Source organism: Acinonyx jubatus, chromosome B1, assembly GCF_027475565.1.
Source record: "Acinonyx jubatus isolate Ajub_Pintada_27869175 chromosome B1, VMU_Ajub_asm_v1.0, whole genome shotgun sequence".
Classification (NCBI taxonomy): domain Eukaryota; kingdom Metazoa; phylum Chordata; class Mammalia; order Carnivora; family Felidae; genus Acinonyx; species Acinonyx jubatus.
The window spans coordinates 161,132,720-161,146,960 of record NC_069382.1 but is presented as its reverse complement, the minus strand read 5'-3'; the positions used below and the strand labels follow the sequence as shown (position 1 = coordinate 161,146,960).

At 40.0% G+C, this 14,241-nt stretch overlaps 1 protein-coding gene across 9 annotated transcripts in view; it reads right to left on the bottom strand.

The window, feature by feature from the left end:
* Window positions 1-14,241, bottom strand: part of FRYL (FRY like transcription coactivator) — a 267,508-nt gene that overhangs the window by 47,083 nt on the left and 206,184 nt on the right. For all 9 annotated transcript variants that reach the window (XR_008296329.1, XM_053217387.1, XM_053217385.1 and 6 more), the window contains 11 exons: window positions 14,123-14,207; window positions 13,458-13,570; window positions 12,344-12,494; window positions 11,577-11,680; window positions 10,213-10,398; window positions 8,678-8,882; window positions 7,332-7,453; window positions 6,397-6,587; window positions 4,748-4,842; window positions 3,071-3,678; window positions 2,629-2,726 (listed from right to left, as the gene is read on the bottom strand). Coding sequence is in view for 8 of the 9 variants with exons in the window: in XM_053217387.1 (XP_053073362.1) it covers window positions 2,629-2,726; window positions 3,071-3,678; window positions 4,748-4,842; window positions 6,397-6,587; window positions 7,332-7,453; window positions 8,678-8,882; window positions 10,213-10,398; window positions 11,577-11,680; window positions 12,344-12,494; window positions 13,458-13,570; window positions 14,123-14,207 (1,958 nt within the window). In the remaining variant the exon portion in view is untranslated. The remainder of the gene's footprint in view (window positions 1-2,628; window positions 2,727-3,070; window positions 3,679-4,747; window positions 4,843-6,396; window positions 6,588-7,331; window positions 7,454-8,677; window positions 8,883-10,212; window positions 10,399-11,576; window positions 11,681-12,343; window positions 12,495-13,457; window positions 13,571-14,122; window positions 14,208-14,241) is intronic.

The following is a 14,241-nucleotide window of genomic DNA, read 5'->3' as shown; positions in this document are numbered from 1 at the left end:
AGGATTCTTATGTTCTTAAAAAAATAGGTTTTTAAAGCATGATCTTTTTATTTGTTTAACCTCTACATGCTATGGGGGGCCTGAACTCAAGACCCCAAGACAAAGAGTTGCATTAAAGCATGATTTTTAAAAACCTTTAATTGAAAAGGAAGAAAATTCCTAGGAATGTATGCTGTGTAATTTTAAAGAAAATGGCTAAATCTGGATTTAATTTTGGAAATTTTGAATTACCAGGTTAAAATATGACTTCAAAAGACTGTCTTATAAGCAAACATTTTTAGCATACTATTTTTTGCCATAATGAATAGCTTAAAAGGACAATATTTGTCCTAAGTGTTGCCTCGCTTTGAAATCCTGTGCTCTCCAAGGGCACAAACAGAACTAGGGATATTTGCATAATGAGGAAGCACATAATGGCAGAAAATTGCTCTCAACAGTTTAAGTGAGAGAATAATTAAGGAATCCATTTAATTCACATCCTGCAGGTTGCTGAAAGCCGAGGGAAGGAACCTTTGTGTGCTGCTCAACAGGAAGAAAACAGACTTAACGACAATTTATGACGCACACAAAGCCATGTTTGATTTCTTAGAAACAAAAAGGTATCTGGGACTTTTCTGTGCTTTGCCCTGGTCAAGACGGCAGAGGCCTGACCCTCTGAGGGGTGCCCACATCCTTCGGGCTGGGCTGGGCTGAGTTCTTCTCTTATGCCAGCATTCAGCAGGAAGTTCTCAGACGGGAAGTGTCACCTGCCATTCTAAATGCTCCTACTCTACTTCCCTGATGATAGGATTCATGCTTTTTATTTTTTGAAATCCCAAAGTAAGCCAATATACTTTTTTCCCCTTTATATGTTCTTTCTTATCTCTCGTGAAAAAAAAAATACATCTTTACAACATTTTTCTAATGATGTATCGTTAGGATACTAAAAGGAAAGGTATTTTAATAAACTATTTTGTACCACTTTCAGACCTCATTAGGCAAATATGTGTTGTTGGGTGTTTAGGGCAATCCTTTTCAAAATTAAGATGTTTCCACTAACTATAATAATGGCTCTTTTTTTAAAAATACATGCTTTTAAAATGATTATGTTAAAAATCTCTCCCTATCTAATTTAGAAATTTACTGAGGGATGGATTCAACAGCATATTTTATTACATATGATCTTGCCACTTATTAAATATTATCTATCAAGATACCAAAAGGTTTCTAGTTTTGTGACTCTTAATGTGATTAATTGGGCTGGGATAACCCGGGGAGAGATCTGCACTTACCAGTCATGGGATTTGGGCACTGGGGAAGTGGGTGTTTTACCTGGCTTTCTGCATGCTTGCTCTTTCCCCTTACTGCTGTGTTACTTTTGTTAAATAACCCTCAGCTTTTAAAGGGCTGCTTACAGAAAAAGCTCTTCCAGGGAATTTTACTTGCTTATTCCCTTCTGTTGAAGATTTCTCTGCTTTTCCTACCCCTGCTTTAGCTAGCTTATCTTATACTGCTATCTTATACTCCTCTCCCCCAGTTCACTTAATTTCCTGCTGTATGTACAGGACTTGTAAATTTATAGAACTCCTTCTTATAACTGTCTATATTTTCAGTTGTTAAAGCCTTTTGTCCTAAGACTCATTAACTGACAAAAAAAGAAGAAAGAAAGAAAGAAAGAAAGAAAGAAAGAAAGAAAGAAGAAAGAAAAGAAAGACAATTAAGAATTAAGTTTAAGCAGAAGGCAAGTTATTTGGGTTATTTTTCTTGAGAGGAAATTATTTTTAAAGATCATCTTTTTTAAAAGTCTGATCAAGAGCTCTAACACTTTCGAGCAAATGTTAACAGATGACTTAAAAATAGCTACGTTCCTGTTTCAGAAACAATGGGAGGGAAAGAGCCAAATAAGGAAGGGGAGAGGATGAAGCCAGCAAAGAGAGACGAAGAGAATGTTTAAAGAAAAAAAAGGCAAAAATAAAAGAAGAGAGAACTTTCGGAGCCACAAAATGTGTTTTGCCCTCTTCTTCTCAGGGCCTTTGCACATGCAATTTCTCATGCCTGGAAAACTTCTACCCTCGGCCCTGTCGTTCCTTGTTTCTCATCCAGGGATCTTAGTTTGGTTACTCCTATTCAGTCTGCAGTGTCGGCTTTGAGAGGATCTCCTCTAGGCGGACTGTTGCTTTCTGTGCCCCGAGAGTACTGTCCTTTCACTGCACTTATCAGACAGACTCTATGGCCCCTGTCTACTATTATACCCCTAGTGTAAGGCCCACAGGGGCAAGTACTGTGTCTGCTTTGATTATCACTGCATTTCTGGCACCTAACCCAGTGCTCAGCAAATATCTGGTGGTGAACAAAGGAATGAATTGGAAACTGATAGAGAAGCAGAAGACAAAAGTAGGGAAAGGGAACCGAAAAAGACTCAGACTCAGCGGAGCTTTACTCTAAACAAATAATTTTATTCACTGTGATTTGAACAGTGGTAGCTTACATCATGACTGCAAAACTCCTTTATATGGAGGAAAAGAATAAAAAGATGTGAAATTCACAGCGGAAGTGACGGTAAAAGATTTTTAAGAGATTCCCCCCTTTAAGGTAAACTCCAGAGAAATTTCCCGCTAGCGTTTATCTTTCAGCGTAACATTTGCTTACCTTTGCTATTCGACTAGCTGTTTCTTTGCAAAACTGAGTTGGGCTGTCAAAATGCTGGATTAAGTGAGGCAATAAGCAAAGGATGTTAAGAGGAAAGCCTATCAAAAAAAAAGCAAACAATAACCAATTTTTATTGCACATTATTTAAAAAATTCAAGGTATTTTTTTTTAATGGTTCACGGAAACCATTTTCTTTTTATTTCCTGGAGTGCCTGATCTTCTAAATGCTTTCTTTCTTTTTTTTTTCGCTTTTACCAAAGAATTTAAGCTATCTCACATATTAAAAACAACAACAACAACAACAACAACAACAATAACAACAGCAGCAGCAGCAACCCATGATTGTTTGTGGAAAAGCAGAAATTAGAGTTCAAAACAAATGATTAGTTTACATTTCACTACACTAGAAAGCAGAGAGCTGGTGCAATTCTGTTAACATCACCTGACAACTGGGAAGGATCCACCAACGTGTGCTTGGAGACGGCGATGAGTTTACTGAGGAGGTGCACGGTCATCTCTTGTGTAGATACTGAGGTAAAACCCTTAAGGAAGAGCTGCTGAAGGCCTGGGAAGTTACTCCATTTCAATTTGCTTTGTACATTTTCAATCTTCTCTCGACTCTCTGATTTATCCAAAGGCAAATGGATAAGCAGTTTGTTGAGAAGCCTGAGAGCCAGGAGGTATTCATATTCGTAATCCGATTCTAATAGCGATGCTGCTATCCAAAAAATGGTGGCCATCAAGTTGGCAGGCTCAGTAGGGGACTGCACGTCATACATGCCTTTCTCTCGCAGGGAGGAAAGGCTTCTAGTCCTTGCTAAACTATTGCTATGGTTTATCCGTCCATCCATTATGTCCAGTGTGTTACTCCTCCGCCGGTCACCTCTTCGGTCACCAATTAAACTTAATCTCAAAGAGTTACTTCTTGCATTACTGTTATATCCCAAATAACTGCTGCTGTTAATGGGACTTGTGCTTAGATTGAGTTGTCCAGTGCTTTTCCTGTTAGCTGCATACTTGTTTCCCATTAGAGGATCATGGTATGAGGTTCTTTACAAAAAAAATAAAAAAAAAGAAAGGAAAATAAATGCATGTACAATCGCTTCTTTGGCTACATTATTTACTCTCAAAGACACTGAAAAAAACCAGTAACTGTTACCAGGACAAATTATGTTTCAGTATCTGACTTCGCTTCATCAAATTTCAGCCCTTTCCTCCATATTAAAGCAAAATGTACAACAGTCTCTTTCCTGCTGTGGCCAACTGTTTCCTGTGAGTTGGACGGCGTTTCATTTGAAGTGAAAATTCTGCTACCGTTATCACTGACCACCTTCAGCTCTGGGATTTAGTGAACATTACATCCAAAGCAGACCTCATTTGTCTTCTCCCCAAACTTGATGGTCCCCATATCCTTATTTCTGTTAATGCACACTCTTTACCCGCCACCCCCCCGCCCCCAAATCAAGCTCAAAAATGTATGTTTGATTTCTCCTCCCTCACATCCAATTATCACAGATTTAAAAATAATGACAGAATGCTTCCTGTATGTGCCAGGAGTATGGAAAAGCTAGGAATACCGAAGTCTGCTGGGGGAGATGGGTATGTAAAACTTTACTGCTTGTTCCTTGCTTTATTCAAATATGAAGAAAACACCGTGGGAACCCCCAAAATGGAGTAAGTATAGCGCTGCCCTCGGGGAGTTAGAAACATCCGAGATGGGTCTTGAAGGATAAATCGATTCAGGAGGTGCAAGGAAGAGAAAGCTGGAGGAGAGGAGCAATTTGTGGAAGGTGTGAGTCAGGAGGGGGCCGGCCTGCTGTGGGGCAAGGGGATGTCGAGCGCAGCGGGAACGGAGCCGGGCAGTGAGGCTGAAGCCGAGTCACGCGGCAGCAGAAGGACCCCTGACCGGGCCATTGCAAGAACACCACCGCCACACAGAGCGCTGGGACTTTTCTCATGGGCTCCCTGTCCGAGGCTCCTTTTCCCACTGCTGGTCCATCGGAATGTTTTGGTATCATTCCCACCAGCAATATTAGGATAACTTAACGTTATGGTTCTGCGTATTCAGCTATGGCAGTTCTGTATACGAATGTACAGTTCGCCTGGATGCAATTCTTACTGAGAAAGGGCAGAAAGAAGATCGTAATGCTTCATGGTTTCGGCCAAAGTGTCAATCGCAGACTCCAATGTGAGCAGGAGTTCGATCACAAACCCCTAGGAGAAAAGGCAGGTCTTAATTCATTACGCTTTGGACAAAAAGGAAATTAGAATGGACTTCCCGAGGAGATTTAAAATTAGAACAAACTCAACATTAACATTACAAAATGATTAAACTCTTGAGCAACATGATCTTGCTGATTGATGAAAACTCCTCAAACTAATGGTTATAATGGCACCACGATCCACCCAAAATTGCTTAGGCCAAAAATCTACGAGTCATTTTTGTTTCTTTCTCTCACGTCTAAGTTAAGTCCGTTGGCAAGTCTTGAAAATACTACTTTAAAATATATCTGAAATCTGATGACCCCCCTCCACACTTCCATAGCGTCCCGTCAGCTAAACTACCACCATTTCAGCGTGGACTTTTACAACGGCCTCTTAAATGACTCCTATTGCCCTCCTGAGGACTCTACCTAGCCTCCAGAGTGAATTTTTTAAATAACAAACTATATCCATCACCCTCCTCTCAAGGCCTGTGAGTACTGTTCGCCATCACTTACAAGTAAAATGTCACCTCTCCCTAGACCCCACATAATCTGGACCTGTCCCCATCGATCTTCAGATGCTAGACACACCATCCAATAAACTAGCCATACTGGTTTGCTTCATGTTCCTCAAAAACAGGCTTGTTGCTTCTGCCTCGGGGCCTTTGCACTCACTACTCTTATTTCTCTGCCTGAAATATTCTTCCGTATTATCACAGGACTCACTTCACTTACGTACGTGTTTAAAACTCACCGTCTCAGATGGTCACATATAAAACAACTCCCTCTCCCATACTGCTCCTTAACCCATTATTCTACCTTATTATGTTCATAGCAATAATCTCTAAATAAAAGTGTGTTACATATTAGTGGTGGATTAGAGGCTTATTTCTCCAACAGAATGTGAGCTCCAGAATGCCAGGAACTTGGTTGCTACCAGAGCCCCAGTGTCTAGAACAGTGTTAATAAAATCATTAGTCTGCATAGACTTAAGTTCTCTATTGCATTATTTCACTTAATTTACCTTAACAACTCAACACTCTACATTTAAATTTATTTATTTATTTATTTATTTATTTATTTTTTTAATTTATTTTTGAGACAGAGACAGAGCATGAACGGGGAGGGTCAGAGATAGAGGGAGACACAGAATCGGAAGCAGGCTCCAGGCTCTGAGCCATCAGCCTAGAGTCCGACGAGGGGCTTGAACTCACGGACCGCGAGATCGTGACCTGAGCCGAAGTCGGACGCTTAACCGACTGAGCCACCCAGGCGCCCCCCTACATTTAAATTTAAATCCCAGGATAATATGCAAGTGTGGGCCGTATGTGTGTGTGTAAATGTAAAGCTTTCTCTGATTCGCACTGAAGTATGTGATTCGATTAGTATGTTATTAAGTATCACGTACAAAATTTGTTTCTTAATTCTTTGCCTGCTTGTTGGCATTTGATGCCAATGCCGTGTAACCATTATCTTGCTTGCCCTGCGGTGCTCTGTACTTGGCAAATGAGTCCTTGACAATGAGTAGCTGCTCAATGGCTGCTGAACGAATTTAATGCAATACCTGTGCATCTTCTCCCGGATCCCCTACAGTTTCTACAAGTCTGGAGAGAACATCAGAAAGTGTAGTTGCAGAAAGAGGCTGCTTTAGGGCCCTGAAAATCTGGAAGGATCTCCCAGCATAGTGTCGAGAAGAACAAGAAAGTGCTGTTTGTAGAGCAACTTCACTAAGATGATGTTCCAAATGCATTCCTTCTGTGAAGACAAAGGAAACAAGTAAGTGTTCTTGTTGCTTGGAATGCAGGGTTATCATCAGCGGCTAACCATTTTAAACCCGGTGCCCAGCACAGTGCCTGGCAAACCGGGCAGGCACTCAGGCTTTATGGCAATGTTTTTTCTTTCCATTAAACTCCATTTGCATTTTACTTACTTGTTTTGTAATCTTTAAAAAAAAAAAAAAAAGTATTTATTTATTTTATTTGAGAGAGGGCATGAGTGGGGGAGAGGAGCAGAAGGAGAGAGAAAACATGAAGCGAGGGGCAAAATCACCTCTAGTTGAGAACCACTACTTTAGACAGATACGGTTTTTTTACAGTAACTTTCAGAATGTGTTGATTTCAGATCACAGAAGCCGCCGACTGTATAAAAAAGAATTCAAGTTTGTCCTCTCCATCTATGTTCCTTTAATGTAATCGTTTCATAATACACAACTGCCCTGTAACTTTATTATGCCACCACACACAAAATGAAGCACCCTGGAATGTCACAAGTGGCTTTCTTATTTTTTAAGGAGTAACTTAATTTTCCAAGGAATAACTTAATTTTCCTTTAATCAAAAGCTATCCATCATCACTAATAACTTCAAAAAGAAGACCTGTCTAAAACTTTTCACTTTAGACTTCTCAACTGTCAACTCATTGCTACACATGACCAGAAGTTTTCGCATCACATGAAAAAGTCTCATTGAAAGTACTATCTGAACTGTTTAATGAAAGATACCTGAGCTTGACTGCTTAAAAACAGAAACCACATGTTTCAAAAATGTAGTTAACTGCTCAGCACTCTTGATGTTAGGATTCTTGGCAGAAACATCCTCATGGTTCCAAAGGGGCCCTCTTTTTCTGAAAACAGAGAACAGACATAATGCCCGTGGTTTTCAACTTACATTAACGGTTTTACTCACAGTTACATTAGATGTGCATTTGCCATAAGAAAGGACAGTAGTGGGCTAAGCCAAATAGCAGCACGTCGCACAGTCGACTACTATTTACGTACTTGAGCATGTGATGGTCTACGGCAAGGAGAGGAAGATCCAGGCTACATGCGATTTCAGTCTTCCATCATTACAGTTAGACTCTCTCAGAGGTGGTAGGAAAGGATGACAGACTTTTACAAAGTGAGAAGAGCACTGGGAACTGCTTATGTGTCATAGGTCACAGCAGTATAATTTGGAGAGGCTAGAATGTATTTAGATTGCAATGCGAAGGAAATAATTTACTAGCTGAAGATCCAGCATAAGTTTAAGAGAGAACGGTTTCCTGTTGACTCTTTCCTTAAACCATCTTTGCATTCTCAAGGCTTCCGCCTTGGTTAGTAAGGGTTCAACCCCGTATCACCTCAGGCCCAAAGTGCCCTGAAAACCTCCTTTGTGGTCACGTAGCCACCAGTATCTGACAGCTCTAATTCATCCCGTTCATTGCTCCGAGACTGATTTTCTCAACCTATTTCTTTAATTGTGCTTCTCACCCTTCCCATCCAGCTCCAGGATTTTCAATAACGTCTGCTTTCTTGAAAGATCTGTAGCCTATGGCTGAGGCCTCAGAGCCCTCCAGTTTGACTTCTCCCTGGACTACAAAGTTTTCTTGTCCAGAAACTTTTCCCTCAGCATTACAGTCAGACTGGGTTACTCGCCATTTCCAATACTTTATTTCTCAAGCCCCTGATGGTTTCGCTCTCTTGCTGTGGGACACCAGCCCCCCTTCTTTCTCCCCATCCATTTCTTCTATACTTGTGCCTTGCAAAGAGCAGGCGATCATAAATAAATATTTGACAACTGACTGATAATGTAGCTAATGAAAGTGGAATATGTATTCAGGTAAGACTGTATTCTCTTTGGGTACTTGGTATCCAGACACACTTGAGGCCCTCCTCCAGTATAACTGTGTGAGCACAACAGGAGAAAGTCTTTGGAGGCATCCAAGTTTCTAAGTTTCTACACCCAATACAAACGTGTGTATTCCCAATCAGTGGCACACCAGAAATCAAAAACAGGGTTCACTGTAGCTGACAAAAAAGAATGACTTAACACAGGTATGTTGCCAGAATGGTGACAGCTGTAACGTTACCTTGAGGTAATGAATTCCATGAGGGTTTTGACTTTTCCATCCTGCTCTACGGAGATGTCGACCTCATTGAGGAGGGTGGTGTGTAGATGGGAAATGGCAGCGCTGTTATTTCCTAAGCTGATACTAGAAGAGGTAGAACTTGAGCTAAGCCCTGAGTCAGTCATAGGGGAGGGCTGGTAATCAGGTATAAAATCACTAACGCCCGCTGTAAAAGAAAGATGGCCGTCAATACCCAGACATGAAAGGATCTCATACACTATTGAAAGCGTCAAACTATCCTTCCTTACAGGTTATGTGGGACACATCAGGGAATCTGTTGCTGTCAGCTGATACAAATCAGCACTCCTTCTGCGGGAACCTCATAAGCACCAAATTCCATCAAGTGAGTTTGGGGGGCAAACATTGTCTCCCACAGCCTATTATTAAAACTTAGCTATTTGGGTTTGCTGTGAAGTCTTTTGCTGCCATCTGCTGAAGAAAGTTGAAAGTGGCACTTTCCTAATATTTTGGCACATTGCCTCAATGTGTATTAAGTCAGTCTTTTCCACAATGTGAACTGATTTTTCTTATGGAAAGGATTCTACACTTTCCACTTCATTTTACCTGAAGAAAGACAATTTTAAAGTCTTTGTAATATTTATATTATGTCAATTATTAAATTCTTTTTATTACGAATGCCTATAGTCACAAAATGGCAAAAGAAGCCTTAAGAACAAACAACAAAAACCAACTATGGAATTTTTAAAAAGATGTTTTAACATAAAAGAGACAGTAAACTTTATTCATCTTTTAGCCACATTTTAAAAGGTGCAATGTTTCCTAATAATTGTTTTCTTACTAACCACAGGGTTTTCACTAAAGAACATTAACCCTGTATCTGACATTACATGATTAGTAAGAAATGTAATTTTATTTCATTTTTTAAAAACAATTATTTTCTAGGTCATCTATTATTAACCTGATGATACAGACAAATGGATAAGTAAGTTAGGGCTATTAGGAAAGAAGAAAATAGAACTTGCAAAGTAAATTTAAAAAAAAATGACACCAATAGTGAAATAACTTTTATATTAAAGTCTCATTAATTTGGACCGCATTACTTCCAAATGTATAATTTGGAATTTACTAGACTTAAAAATGCCTCACATTTTAAAGACAGTAAACATAATCAAATGAACAATAAAATGTTAATGTCTTGCTTTGTTCATTTCTCAGATCTTGAGAGCACGAGGAATGTAATACAGGTTCAACATCTTCTCAGTAACTGTGCTCCGTAAGCGAAGCACTGTTTCACTGATCCTCAACCTGCATGTTGAGAACTTAAAATTCTCATGACAAAGAAAGACCCTTACAGGTGATACAGACTCAAATACTCCGAGTTTAATTCTTTTACCAGTTAATGATGTAAATGGTACTTAAAATCATAAAACTACACTTAAAGCCTTTCAACTTTTATTTAGTTGACTTTCTCTGTTATAGTTTCCAAATGAACGAAGCATGATTCCATTGTCAAACTGGACGTTTAAAGCAAATACCTGTGCAAGTGTAATCTAAGTGCGCGGTCTGTTTGACCGTGAGCGCCCTGGGCTCGTTAAACTCCCTGTTCCTGAGCAGGACAGAGGCAACAGCGCGGATGTTACTGCTGGGTCCCGTGACTATTAGCAGGTGCAGGAGCAGGCGCTTACAGTGCTCGTACACCTCGGGGTGGCAGTGGTCAGACCCTGAGAATGACAGTTGGAAATCATCGTCAGTGAAGAGAAATCACAGGTACCCTTACCTTCAAGTGCATATTTTATTTTATTTTTTAAAATGTTTTATTTATTTTTGAGAGACGGAGAGAGAGGGAGAGAGAGAAAGAGAGACAGAGTGCCAGCAGGGGGTTGGGGCAGAGAGAGAGGGAGACACAGAATCCGAAGCAGGCTCCAGGCTCGGAGCGGTCAGCATACAGCCCAATGTGAGGCTCAAACTCACGGGCTGAAGATCATGACCTGAGCTGAAGTCGGAAGCTTAATTGACTGAGCCACCCAGGCACCTCCCAAATGCATATTTTAAAGAAAAGCAGAAAATACAGAAAATATTTTGTACAAGATGATGTACCACACGGTAATTCTTATTGGCCTGGAGTTTGTAACAATAGCCTATTGTCTTACAGTTAGCAGGGGGAATCAAGACAAGTTTTCAATGCATCTTGTGTCTAAAACTTAGTAACCTACTAGAAATTATTACTCTGTGACAGAATACTCAATGTAAATGACTTTTTTTTAAAGGCAAGCATTTTTTGTGCCTAGCGCACAATGAAAAGTCAGTGGATGTTTGATTACTGAAACATCGAAGTAATAAATGTGCACATCAGGAAAACTTCAGGTAAGATGACTACCCTGACTTTCTTCAGGAAGCCAATCCTACAAGCATGAAAAGTATTGTGGTGGATCCCACAGATGGTCCCTATTGTGGACCGTCTGATTATTACAGCGCAAAGTCCACTGCTACTGAGGGCACAGTGGACTTTCAGCTGTAATAATCAGACGGTCCACAATCCCATTCTTTTAAGAAATACTTGGACCCCATTTTAATTTTCGTTTTACTCTGCAAATTTCCAGTCTGAGAGGTAAGTTACTTTACTCTTGCTGTGGGTACCGAATTTTTCCTGCTAGACGGTAACTGTGCTTGTGAGCAGTGGAGGGACGACAGGACAAGAACAGGAACGCGAAGAGAAGACCTGTTTGTGGTTACAAGAGAGGCGAGGACTGACTCCCTATTAGACCATGAGAATCCCCGTAAAAAGTGTCATGGGAGTTACGTACCAAACAACGGTTAATAGAAATACCAAAAAACCAGACTGCCTTTAAATTGTCACAGAAATATAACGTCATGTTGAGTCAGAACGAGTGTTAATTACCTATAAAAATTGCATGAAGAAGAAGATGGAGGTAGCTTCCCCATTCCACCTTCACACTGTGGTCAATGATCAGATCCGTCAAAAGGATCACAGCTATGTTACACCTGTGACAAACGAGACGCCTGTTAATGTCGCAGCAGAGTAAACCTGGAGCAAATCTCATGCCAGTTACTTGCAGCCTTTAATATTGTATTTTATGGACAAATACAACTTCTCAAGAAAAAAAGAGGAAAAGAAATATAGCTGAAGAAACCGTTAAGTGATGGTTCTAGAAAAAAACATTACCTGCTAAGGGCTCCCCAAAGGCAAGGGCCACATTTTCTTAATCTTCAACCCTGACAGCTAGCACACTGCTTGCCACATAGTAGGTGTTCAGTACGTGTTGGTTACATTAATACATTTTGAAAGAATGCCGTAACTATTCTACTGTGATTCTGCTAAGTAAAATTCAGTTTAACGCAACTCCAAACAACAGTGCCTCTAGTACTGCGAGATATTTTTCAGAGGAAGTAACTGGGTCCCAGAAAGGTCAAGTAACTATGCCAGACACCCAGAAAAGCAGCTGCAGACGTAGATTTAACAGTATTAATGGTAAACAGAGCTCTAAGTGTTGAGACTTCTCGAAATCTAAACACATGGATCTGATTTGTTGTAGCATGTCAAGAGAGAAGTGGCTTTTATTCTGTGTTGTCAGATAGCATAAAGAAAGCTGAAAGTATTAAGCAGCGATTTGGCTCGTATGAAATAGGAATGATGCTGTAGTCCACCTGTGAAGAGGTAATCCAGGTGATGACGTTTCAGGCAAGTAATCCACCAGTGGTGACCAGCAGCCTCCAGCTGGTGGGAAGGGTAGTGGCTCTCCTTGATTATGCTCCATCACTTTCAGTCGCCAATTAGAATAAAGTGGCATTGAATCACCTATCAAAATAAAATGATCTCATTTTCTACACCATCTCTTTTCTGCCAACATACGCAAACGCTAGTAAGACACCAACGATTTACAGCATTGGAAAGTGATACAAAATAACTTCCCACTCTTCAGACATAGGTTTGCTAGGAAGACCTGCGCACAAACACTATCACACTAAGCAAATCAGAGACGGAAAGAGGTATCCATTCGGGCTCTATCCTTTCTATCAAAGCAAAACTATACTAGCGCTTCATGAGATTTCAGAGTTCACGTCCAAGCCATGAAACCACATTATAGGTCAAGCTGCCTTGTCACCAGGGCCTTCTGGTAAGTTACTCAACTCTAAATTTTCTGAGACAGGGCCAACACAAACCCATCTTAAAAGGAAATCTGCTCTACCGCAGTGGGGCTGCAGGGTGCAGTGAAAAATGGCATCGGGAGATGTGAATTCTGTGTGACGTGGGTAAGTCACTTAACCTCTCTGGACCTCAGTTCCATCATATGCAAAACGAGGAGATTGGACCAGATCACCTTCAGGTGCAACTACCCAGTCTGAAGGCTTTTGCCCTTCTACTCCACTCTACCTCAGTGTTCTAGTGAGACTTGGGTAGATATTCACTTTACCATTAACTGCAAGGGAGAACTTTTCAGTAAAACATAAATTCACAGAAAAAGAGCCAACCTATTAAAAAAAAAAAAGCAGGCTGTAGTCAGTGTCTATGATGCTTCTTGAGAACCAATTCTTATGTTCCTGTTGACTCGTCTATAGGGACCCTGTGCTTTTAAAACAAATTTCCCCCATTCGTGCTTCTCCTCAAAATCAGGACATTTCAGGTTATGCTGGAACACCACTAGTGGCAGTTAAACACTTCTTGAAAACAATTTGCCAGAAAAATATATATTTACTAAAATTAATATATTAATAATACACCTTGCCATTGTAGTTATAAAAAACATTTGGAACTTATTACTTTTTTCTTCTTCATAAGATCCTCCAGAGCTGCTACTGTATCGAGATTCTAGTCTGTGATGTTGACGATTTAAGTGACTGTTTAGTCCACTGTAGATGTCTAGGTGCACATAGCTATGGGAATGATCATGGAGTTAGTCACAGTTCATGGAAAAATGGTATTTGTACTTTCGGTTTCACTTTCTACGTTTAAAAAAGAACACAGTACATCAACTATTAACAAAAGTTTACTATGAGGACACACACACACACACACACGTTAATTTCCATCTTATAGTTCAAAAGCTTAAGATTTAAAGTCAATTATTTCTACCTGAAGATTTTTCTTAAATGGGGTAGTAATGTTCTGATAAAGCCTATTTTATAAAGAAGATGGGCAGAGTGAATAGCCATTTAGGAAAGTCTAAAACTGTAAACAACACAAAAAGAGAGAACATACTCTACCTATTCATCCGTTAGAGCGCATAAAAGAATCTAGCAAGTCAGCATTTTAATGATGAAATAGGCAATGTGGAAAATTTCCAAAATTTTCGAAATGTATTTCTTCACTAGAATTTTGAAATATACATTCTATGAAATATACATGCCAATGCAGAAGTTATCATTTATTCTGATAATCAGGCTCTGTCAAACTGAAAGGCTAATGAAGAACAAAGGGGTACTTACCTCTCCTCAATATTCTCTTTTATGGGCTTATTATCGGGATTGCCATCTATGGGAGCTACCATTGTATTGCTACTGGAAGTAGTTCCTGCAATCAGAAATAAAACAGTATCTGTGAACTT